Source organism: Episyrphus balteatus, chromosome 3 (genome assembly GCF_945859705.1).
Source record: "Episyrphus balteatus chromosome 3, idEpiBalt1.1, whole genome shotgun sequence".
Taxonomy (NCBI): domain Eukaryota; kingdom Metazoa; phylum Arthropoda; class Insecta; order Diptera; family Syrphidae; genus Episyrphus; species Episyrphus balteatus.
Genome location: NC_079136.1, coordinates 77,399,873 through 77,411,556, shown reverse-complemented (window position 1 = coordinate 77,411,556; position 11,684 = coordinate 77,399,873). Strand labels below are relative to the sequence as shown.

Sequence of the window (11,684 nt, the reverse complement as noted above, 5' to 3'; positions counted from 1 at the left end):
CGAACAGGTCAGTGGAGACATTTAAAAAAAAATAACTTTTTTTGGTTTTTTTCTTTTTCCGATAATTAAAGCTTTTGAAAACAAAATTTTTGATGCAAACTCCAGTTTCTTAGCTCCAACACTTTGAAAATGCCAAAAAGTAGGGGTCTATCTGTCCGTCAGTTTGTGTGACTATCTCTATCTCAAGCTTCAACCCAAACCCGAACGACTGATTCAATATTTTTCAGTTTTTTAAGAGTTTTTTGATTCATAAGAACGGAAGTTGATTTTCAGAATAAACCAAAATGGGAAACATGTTTTTTCTCAAACAAGACTCTAGCAATTTTAATAAAAAAATATCTGTTCTGTCGCACATAAAATTCATTCTTTTAAAATAAAAAATGATAAACTCAATTAAAAATTGTTCTTGTTGTTTTCAAAAGCTTTAATATTCTATGCTATTTTTCTAATTAAATCAAATACTTGCGCCCAAGTCTCGGATTTCATTTTATTTGAAATTATTTTAAACACAATGTGTAGTTCTAAAGCCGAAAAGGTTCCCCCGTATATCGTTCATAAAAAAATTAATTCCAAAAAGTAGGTAAACAAAAATGTTTTTGATATTATAAATTTCCATAGAGCATGTTTATGTTTTTTTATTGTACTTCTCAATTATACTTGTTACCTATCTAAAAAAGTTTAAAACATTTAACGTTTTTTTTTTGTTTATGGCGAAAACACTCTTAGGCTACGAAGCAATGTTGCCAGTACATTTGCTAAGCATTCGGCTTGCAAAGCTAATTGCCCTGCACCCAAAGGTCCCATCTGTACTTGAACGAGTTCTCTAAAACTCGACGAAACATCATGTACTTTCAATACAATATTTCTCGTTTGTAAAGGTGATGATGTATGTCTTGTCATGTCTTGGGTCAATTCAGTTATTCGACGTATTGCTGTCAGACTTGAAGTCAAGTGTTCAGGTAGTGTAAACAATGTCATATCAGACATTGCAACAACTAATAACTTTGATGCAGTCACTAGACATAGAGTTTGCTCGGTCAGTTCCTCTCTAGCTCTCTGGAATTTTTCTTCATTGATACTCGAACCTCCGCCAGCTGCCTGAGCAGCTGTACATTGAGCTGCCACTTGATCTAACTTCACTAACAATCCAGCCATTGCAACATCAGTTTTTGCTAATAAAGCTTCAACATCGATAATGTAGCCATTTTTCGAAATAAGCCTGTCAACTGGCGATGGACTATGGTTAAATTTGCGGGACATTTGTGGTGAACATAATAGGGAAAGTTGTGGTTTATTGTTTGGAGAGGGATTTTTCAAGCAGACCGGAGGACAATCACTATTGGAACGATAATGCCCGTTAAAACGATTCTGCTGATGGGTGGTTGTCTGTTGTTTGGTATTAAAAGTGCTGTCAAAGTCACTGCGCAATGCACTCGGATTATGTTGAAAATGAGTTGATCCCATTCCAGATAATTTAGCAGCCAAATTATCATTGTTTTGGATATGTCGCGTTGGTGAAGGTAGAGGATGTGGAGCACGAAGTATAGGACGCGATGATATTGGAGGCAAAGGTGGTTTTTTTGGGGGAAAACTCACCACAGGCGAAAGACTCCGGTCATCACCACACCGTGGTGGAAGTACCGGAGGAGGATATGAACTTTTATCAATCTGCGTTATCACTTCACGTTGTTTGACTTCGGGGGCAAAGGATATTTGTTTCTTAGGAGAATATCGGTTCTGTAGTTCAGCACTCTTGGGAGGTCGTGCTGGTGGATTTAAACTATCCGAATGTGTACAACGTCTTGGTGGTAGCATTAGTACAGTATTCGGATTGGAATCATTAGGTTCAAGAGAAGCGGCGGCATTACTACTGGTTTCTTCCTTTTTGCTCTTTGCACAGCAAGAAAATGCACCTTTCCGTTCTACCGTAGCATATTCAATGACATGCGTTGCAGTTGTTTTCATTGGTCTACCAGTCCCATTACTGGTTCGATTTTCTAACGACATATCTTTTGAATTACTGTATAAACATTCTTCAAAATCCCGATCAAGTTGGTCAATGCACTTGGGCTGCTTTTCTACTTGTTGCTCCTCAAGATTTGGTGGAGGAGGAATGATAAAAGACATAATTTCCTCAGGGGTCAGTTCTTTTGCGGGGGTAGCCTTTTGCGTCGGAGGTGCTATAACAACCTTTGCTAAGAATTTATCCAAATCACCATCACCATCTTCACTACGATTGCTACTACTACTATCACCGAATCCCCTTGGTGCAGCATTCAAAATTGACAAGGCATCAAGTTCATCGGGTGTTTGGGGTGGCGGTATTGCACGTAGATCTATCAAGTCTGGGTCAGTCTCTATGAATGTATCCTCTCCTATCTCAAAGCCATAAATTTCAGATAGTTTTTTTGCAGCTAGATCAGTGTCTTGGTTATTACTGTCCACCTTGCTATATTCTTTCAGCTGTTTAAGGTATTCTTTGAGATTATAGTCTTTAGCGTCTGTACCAACAGAAGTACCATCTGGACTATGTAGCCCAAAGCTTGTTCGGTATAAGTTCTTTTTATTTTGATGCGTTTGTGGTGGTCGCTTGTGCGTAGGAGATGTGCTTGGTGTATGAACGGATTCTGAATCACTTTCACTTTGCGAACAATCATGGCCCAAAGCTTGCAAATCACTTAGAAGCTGACTTAAGCCATTCATTTTCCTAGAAGGTTTTGGTGTGGTTTCACTTTGACTTACAACGCCACTATCCAAACCTTGATTATTACTTGAACTAATGGAATTTAAACCTTTTGTTATGCCACTCAAATCTTGGTTAATCGATTCGGCCAGCAGAACCAACGAATCACTATGTTTCAATGCTCCCGGTGGTGGTGCATCTTCATTTGATGATAGTTTGCTACTATTCAGACTATCACAATCGCTATCAACAAACTCAATTACACCACCGCCAACACTAAGATTGGGTGAATAGGCAGTGCTGCCATTTCTTCGTGTCTGTATGCTACCAATGTAACCTCCTTTTGCATCATTTTCAAATTCTTCATCAATGAATTCGCCGTGCTCGTTCAAGTATTGTTCCGAATTTTCAACCATTTTCTGCATCTCAGCAACTCGTCGAAGGACCTCTTCATTGCGTGCTTCAATTAATCCTTTCGATGCGGGACAATACATTGCGGAACTACTTCCACCACCACTGCTATCGCTCAGTCCAGAGTCCTTTCCGTCTTCGTGTAATTCCATAGCCATTACACTGTGAATGTCCAAGTCGAGGGTGTGTGGCACAGGATGACCACCTGGCCTTCCTCCATTTGTTTTGTGGTTGTTGTTGGCCAGCATAGTTGTATTCATATTGCGGTCGCATTGATTGCCATTGCCACCCGCTACATCCACTTTATTACCTGCCAAACTATCACCACTTCTCATGGGGTTGGAAATTGATGGTATTGTGGAATTAACAGCGTTAGATGAACTGGTCGAATCGTTTGATGAAATAGTTAGTTGCTTGACCGAATGATATGGTGGTGGTAGCAAAAAGTTTATACTATGTGCACGATTATGGAATGGCGATAGATAACTCCAAGTGGATGGTAGAACAGTGTGTTGAGCGAGATACGATGGTGCATTGTCTTCGTCATATTTTTCACGTTCTCTATCTACGGGTAAGTCCTTACCTATATATTGAATTTATTTGTAAAAGGAAATTAGTTTTGGTATGTATAACACAAAAAAGCGTTTGTTTGTTTTCATTAAAATCAATCAATTTAACAAACCTGTTAGTAAACGGAAATACCCAGCAAGGACAAGTGAAAATTCACAAGCATCACGGTCTTCCATTGAAAATTTAGCTACACGATCACCAACCATAAATACTCCAACTGCACATGTGACATCGTCCTCACGATTGACAATCACTTGAGTAAAGTCCTCAATTGATGAAATCGGTTGTGGCTGGAAAGGAAGGAAAATTGTTTTGAACATTTTTTTTAATTTGTTTAATTTTAATTTGTCAATCAGTATTCAGTATCAGTATAAAATGAGTAAACATTAATGTAAAAGGACATATTTGGTGTTAATCGATAGGTCATAATATGAAGAATAAGTCTTCCAAATTTGAGCTAAATGCGACAAATAGTTTTAATTTTATACAAGTTCAAATGAATCTAAAAGGGTGATTGTTTAGAAATTACCCACATTTTTCAAAAATCATTTTTACAAAAATGGTACCTGGTAAATTTTTTCTGAAATTTTTAGATTCAGGAAAGTCTAACCTTTCATAATATCAAAAAATTATTTGAAGGAGAAAAAAAAAATTAAATTTTGCAGACCAGTGTAATTGGGATGCAGTTCTTGGAGCGGAGAAAGAAACTAACAAAATAATACAGGCAACAATAATTAAGAGTGTTGACTGTTGATTTAAATAATTATGTACCTACATGTCCAAATCCAAAATGATTCAACAGCGAATACCATCCCAATTTTTACTTGCTCTATAGGGCAAGTATTGGTTTCGTGTCGAAAAAAAAAATTGAGGTTTTAATCAAAACCAACATTACGATAATGGAGAATTCCGAAAAAGTGGGTCCCGCTATTCCGTCCGTGCGTCTGTGCGTCTGTGCGTCTGTGCGTCTGTGCGTCTGTGCGTCCATCTGTACACATTTCCACAGCCTAAACGGGTGGATGGATTTTCTTCAAATTTGGTACAGATGATTTTTATGGAATTCTGAAAGTTGGTTTTTTTTTGTTTTTTTATATCTCGTTTAGAACGTATACCTCCCATACGAAAAAATACGATATTACGAATTTCTCGAAAACGGCTCTAACGATTTTAATTAAACTTTGTATACGTAATATTTAAAGCAGTGGCAATAAAACTGCATTTTTATTTTTTCTTAAAAAAGTTAAATAACAAAAAAAAAATTTTTTCATTTAACAAAATTTTGCTATAAATGTCGGCTCTTCGACAATATCAATTTGTTTTTAAATTTAGATCCAGCTTTTTAAATCTACAAGTAGACTAACATAAAAGTGCTTTGAACTGCAAGAGCAAGTACGTGCGACCCCAGTCGTGCATTTTATTTTTTTCTCATTCGATAGAGAATTGGCTAAATATCAATTAGCACTCATGAAATTCACCTTTTGACCGTCATCTTTAATTTTAGTTTTTATTAAATATCTCGACTTCCATTCATCCTAAGTAAAAGTTTTTAATACAAAAAAAGTAGACCATTGATTTGAATTCGCGTCTTTCATATTAAGGAAATTTTTTCGATATTCTGAACATTAAAAAGGCTAAAAGATCACGTAAAATACAAAAAAAATATTAAGAAACAACGGCAACACTTACAGATATGAACAATACCTTTTTCAAAAGCCAGAATTGTACACTCTATTCTTATTTTAAAGCTTTCAGTATGTGATAAGAAATTTATTGATTCAGTTTATTTCATTGATTAATTTCATATTTAAATTCACAGTCTTAGTCAAAATAGTATTTAATGTGTTTTTTTTTTTTAAACTTTTTTCCCCAAATTTTCTCTTTGAAGTTGATTATTTCGAGAAAAATTAATTAAAATAATTTGATTTAAAAACTTGAAGTAAGTGTATAACTCTAGCTTTTGAAAAAGGTATCATTCATAACTGTAAGTGTTGCCGTTGATTATTACTATTTTTTTTTGTATTTTACGTGATATTTTATTTTTTTTTGACGATTCTCAATATTCATTATATGTTTTTAGAAAGAGCATTCTCAGGCCTTTGTATGTAAATCTATTGCTTAAATAAATAAAGTGTAAGTTTTTGTACTACCTATAAATACGACTTTTTGAAAAAGTCTGCAAAAATGTTTTTCTTTACCAACTTAAATCTCCAAAATTATAAAAATTAAAAATCTGAAAAATATTCACATGATAGCTACAAATATAAAGTTTAAGTCTGTAAAGTTTTAAGTTTTTTTTTAACAAATGGTTTGGCTGGAATTAAAAATTGTTCGAACAAGGTTAAAAAAAACCCCATATTATTCCCATAAAAAACATACAAGCATACAATTTCTAAATATTTTAAAATAGCGAGCACCCTATTTTGCGCCCTGCAATACACAACGTGATAGGTCATGTTTTCTAGTTACGAAAAATGGCATAGATAGCTAGATTCTGCAGTTTTGGTTCAATTTAATAAATCAACTTTCCAAAAACAAATTTAGAAACTAAATTAACATTTTTTTGTTGTAATTTAAGTAATTTTGTTTTGTTTAATATAGGTAAAATTTGTTAAAATTTATACTTTGCGGTTGTTAAATTAAAAAAATTTTTTTTTTTTTTTACTCTGTTCATTGATTAAGTGGGGATGTTGAAATACTGTAGGTACTATGTACTCATATAATCAATTTAATATGAGCCAGTGAAGTAGAAAAGCTGTGGCCTCTGTCGATCATGATTATCGTCGGAAAAATGAGAAAAAGGAGTCACAAACAAAGAATACCCCACTTTATTCACTTATAAAATGCAATCATTTAATTTTAAATACGTTTTTGTTTTCCGTCGAATTGTTAATAAAATCTTTTCACTTATTACCACAAGGAGCTCGTTGCATTATTGAAATAAAGTACACTTTATACTTCAATTAAAAAAAGGAAAAGAGAAAATATTATATGAAGTAGCTTTAAGAGTACTTACCACTGAATTTCTCATTCCAGCAATCTGGCTGAGTCCGAATCGAGGACTCACCAAAAGAACTCGTTCGACACCTTCTCTTTGGTTCGTGCTGAAACATTTAGCCCCATAGCTTGGTAGACCGGATATGATATCAAGGTAATGGATTTTTGCCTGTAAAAAAAAGAACATTTTATCAAAAAGGAATCACATTGAATGTATCAATCAAAAGAAGAGTGCACAACAGGAAGGTATTGTTGTAAGCACGTTCATCCAAACCTCCCGAAGTTGGTACTCCAACTTGAGGAAAAAAGACTTTATTATTTCATTCACGTTTTGAATGATGTGGCAAGTGAAAAGGCTGACTAATTGTCTTTTATAGAAGATATTGTTGAATTGAGATACAATGCTTTAGTAGCCTAGACAGAAAAGTATGTATCTGTAGGAAAGGGAAGGATGCTGCTGGATTTTAAAATCAATTTTAAATTAAGTTATTTAATAAAATCAAAAATAATATTGTTAATAAAAAGAAGGAATGGTTTACTCAAACTAAATTGGTATTTTTACTAGATTTATTAGGTTAGGGCAGGACGACCTTTTTTTACGTTTTTCAGAACACCAGCAAAAAAAAAAAACAGTAATTTTGTGCTGATACGCAGTTTTGGCTTAGGCACATTTTTTCATGCACTTCAGAGGTATCTAAACTTATACGCACTTGTAGCTGTGTAAGTGTTTTTGTAGAAGATCCAGTCATTTGAGAATTTAATTTTAGGAAATGTGAAATAAGGCGCCTCAGTTCCTTCCGTTTCATTCCCTCGAATAATGATGAAGGCACAAAACGTTCCAATCCAAACTCTCGTCTTCATGAAAAAAATATAAATTATGTTTATTTGTGTTTTGCAAACAATGAATAGTAAGGTAATAAAAAAAAACTTACTCAACAACTTTAACGGTGAGTTTTGCTGGTGAAACGCTATTTGCTAACGCATGTTGATGCATATGCAATGCTGCTAGACGTAACGCTACTTCAGGCTGTAATTCGGGAGCAAAACGTTCTTGTGTTACATCATTACAACACTGCATATACAAATAATCGAGAGTATTAAGATCTCGTTGGGCCAAATCAGCAGCTGAAATTGGTACAAAAGTCACACGAAAAAGGCAACGCAATTTGTGAGCACCAGGGCGAGCTGCTATCTGTAATTAAAAAAAAAAAAACAAAATTTTATTAAAAATTAGAAGAAAAAAAGTTACTTGTTTAGATAGAATAAAGAATGGTATTAACTAAACAGCCCAAATTTTTCTCTTTAAATGAAGGGTATCAAACATTATGCATTGCTTTTTTTCAAATTACCAACCCTTTTAAAATCAATTTCTTTTAGTGTAAAATTTGTCTTTTTACCCTTTTTCTCAATTCACCCTTTAGTTAAAAAATGATAGCAATTTTTTTTTTTAAATTTAAAATAAGAACTATATTTGCACTGATAAAATAAAAACTAATTTTGATTTTTAAGAGGTTATTGGTTACGAAAATAAAAATTGATGAAATTATCATGGATAATTCAGAAAAAAACACTGATAAAAACAAACTTTGAGGTCATTAATTTAAAAAAAAGTTTTCTGTTCTTATTTTTAAATTAAGAAGGGGTTTAACGAAAAAAGTGGTGGAATTTCTTAGAATGACGATTCTTGTAATAAAAACTCAGACACTAGTTTATTTGTATCGTTATTTTTGATAGAAGAATTGACAAATGATAAGAAATAGGGAGCTATCCTTGACGCACATTTTTTTTTTAATTGTGGTTTTTAAGATAAAGCAAATTAGATCGATTTATAAGCTTTTAACTAGATTTGAGATGACAAAAGAAAATGTGGGGTGTCCTGGGTTAAACCTTCTCTTCAGATTGACTTTCCAAGAGATGTCATGGTTACTTTCCCAAAATATTAAGGAAACTACAAAATAGCACAATCAGATCTCAAAGAAACTCTTGGGTTTCAAAAACATGAACAATTTAAAATTATGGGCATTAAAAGTTAGACCATAAAAAAAACTTTTTATAAATTTCAATGGGACTTAACCCTGATTTTTGAGGTCGCTGATGTAGTTGATGTAGTTAAAGAAGAAGAAGATTGGTTTATAATACAAATTCTATATACTACTGGAATTAGTAAAGTAGAAGAATAAGCATTATATTTAATTGGACTTATTAAATTATTGATTTAATATAGCTTTTTATGGCCTTTAGTCCAAACAAAAATTTTGAACTGAATAAAAACAAAATTTGCGTATTGACAAGGTGTCTCACGATAAGTCAACTGATGAGTCCAAGTTGATGTAGTTAGCCATAAAACAGATCCTAGGGACTTCTATAATATTTACTAATTGGTTAGACAAAAGGAATGAACGATCAGTTATATTGGTAACTGCAAAGCAGAGATACCCAAAGGAGATGGGAAACTTTCGTACGTTTTACCCCCCAAAACCCATTCGTTTATTTCGTGTTGTTGTAATCTCTTTTGTATTCGTGAATAAATGTGAAAAACACACATAGTGTAGCCACGGTGTTTTTACGCATACCTAAGCAAAAATGTACGATTTTTCACGCATACTTAGCCAAAAATGTATATTTTTTCACGCATACTTATCCAAAAATGTCTAAAGCAGCTTGTAGGCAAACCCGTATGACGTCAGAAGTTTCTCATCTCTTTTGGGTATCTCTGCTGCAAAGGCTTGATGATTGAGACCAGGGTTCTCAGGTTTTCAAAATAAAAATCCCCTTTTTTTACACCAAAACTTTTTTGTTTCCCCTTTTTCAAAAAAATCTATTTTTCCCCGAACAAAAACTGCAAGTATTTAAAACATTTTTTTTTTAAGAGATAAAATTTTAATTAAATTTAGAGCCGATTTTTCAATCTTCTGACGAATAAAATTATTAGACTCATAAACAATCAAATAACAACATAGATTTTTCAATCAAGAAAAATCTATTATTCAGAACAAAAAAAAAAAAAAAATGTCAAATTCAATAATACTCAAAATTAAACGTCATTTTTACTCGTAATTGTTTTTGTTTTCTTGTGTTCTTCAAAACAGCTTTGACATATTATTTTTGTTGAGATTATTCCTTAAGGAATAAGGTATATCTGTGACTGTTGAAAAATTGATTTTTGATCTAACTGGGGAATAAGTACTAACTGACTGTTTAACTGACTATTGAAAAATTGGCCCTAATAAATTAAAACAAACAAAAATAACAAAAAATACATTTAGGTCCATTTTCTTCACTCGGAGTTGAACAAAACTTGAGAATTTTTATATTCAAAATTCTCAAGGTATGTTCAACTCCGAGTGAAGAAAAAGGACCTTAATGTATTTATGTACATTATAAAATATTTATGCAGCTTAAGCTTAAGGCAGTCTTTTCCAACCACGAAGTCGTTACAATTTATTAGTATTTTTTTTTGACTATATATATATTATTTTTCACTCTCTCGGCTCAAAATTTTGTTTGATATCTATACCAAAAAAATGTCTTTAAATTTAATACATGTTAAGTATTTTGAGGAGTGAACAAAAAAAAAAACAGAATTACACTAGTCTTTGAACAAGCTGTCGAATTTAAGTTTTATTTAAATTAATTCCATTTCAAACAAATAGAAAGTCCACCCTATTGAGTCTAAGCAAATGTCATTCAAACTCGTTCAAATTTTCTGATTCACAAATCATGCAAGTTAAGATAATGTGTAAACAAAACATAAAAAAGAAAAAGTTTTGTGAACCGTAGTCACCAACAATCACATTCTAATTGCACATACCGATGAAGTTTTGATTGGTTTGAAAGAACAAGAACATCCTAAGGAAGCTAAGGAATTTTTCTTTAAACCCGTTGGATACTGAACGTTCGAGCTCCTTGAAGTATAAAAAAATTAACAACAACTTACCTCCTCTTATAGAAGGTGCTTTTTGGAGAGAGGTTTATCAATATAAAGTTTGTGCTAATTTTAAATCTAAATTTTTATATCAATAAATTGGTATTGTGGTTCGGAAATAATAAATTCATGTCTTCATCTTCATTGATTCATTAGTCAATCTAGCTTCTTATATAACACTACCAATCCAAAATCTTAATATATTGTTCAACCAAATGAGCTCACGAAGTAGAGTGAAATGTTGTTGTCATATTCTCTACGTTTTCTGACGTGCTTTTCACATTATCCTTTCAAATATCAAGTAAAAACTACATCACGTTTTGAAAATAAAGAATGCCACCACGTTTACTGAATAAAAATTGTTGAAAAGTGAAAATAAGGAAATAAATGTTTATATTCTTTCAAGTGACTTTTGGAAATGTTTGAAATACGTTCAAGGGACTTTTTGATTTATTGCTTCACCATTCATTCGTGATAAGGGGATAATAAGAAGCGTTTTGTTTTTTTTTGTTTTTGTGTTCAACTTACCTTCATAAAATTAAAATATTAAAGTTCTTTAACATTAGATTTGAATTTTTTTCAAATTACGTAATTTTTAAAGATTGTTTAACTATTTTTTATTGTATACTCTAGCTTATGTTTATTTAAGTGGTGTATAGTAAACTCACACCTGAAAAATGGCCTAACAAAGAACCAAATGAAATGTCCTTAAACATAAAAAAAATCACAACGTGACATGTCAAAAAAAAAAAAAAAATTAAGAACGAAATGACGAAAAAAAATTTATTAGTCTAAAAACTTAACTTTTCAAACCTTACTTAACCTTTAAGAGCAAGATTATGCAACTTAGTCCTGCATTTTATTTTCAATGTCAAAGAAGGATTGGATATATTAAAAACTACACTTTTACAGGATTGATTTTGTATGCAACACTATTTTAATCTATGCAAATATGTATTCATTTACTCAAAAAAATGGGCTATTCTGATATAAAATATAAATTAGTATTGAAAATCCAGGAAAACATTAATCTGGTTTTTGTTAATTGAAATGCGTCTCAAAAAGGACAATGAAATATGAAACCGAAATATCAGGCTGCCT

General features: G+C 32.4%; 1 protein-coding gene across 4 annotated transcripts in view; it reads right to left on the bottom strand.

The window, feature by feature from the left end:
• Positions 1-237: 237 nt before the first annotated feature.
• LOC129916576 (uncharacterized) overlaps positions 238-11,684 on the bottom strand; it is a 118,374-nt gene continuing 106,927 nt past the window's right edge. For all 4 annotated transcript variants that reach the window (XM_055996595.1, XM_055996594.1, XM_055996596.1 and 1 more), the window contains 5 exons: positions 7,591-7,850; positions 7,369-7,513; positions 6,678-6,827; positions 3,777-3,954; positions 238-3,677 (listed from right to left, as the gene is read on the bottom strand). In XM_055996595.1, coding sequence (XP_055852570.1) covers positions 706-3,677; positions 3,777-3,954; positions 6,678-6,827; positions 7,369-7,513; positions 7,591-7,850 — 3,705 coding nt within the window. In that variant the 3' untranslated portion in view covers positions 238-705. The remainder of the gene's footprint in view (positions 3,678-3,776; positions 3,955-6,677; positions 6,828-7,368; positions 7,514-7,590; positions 7,851-11,684) is intronic.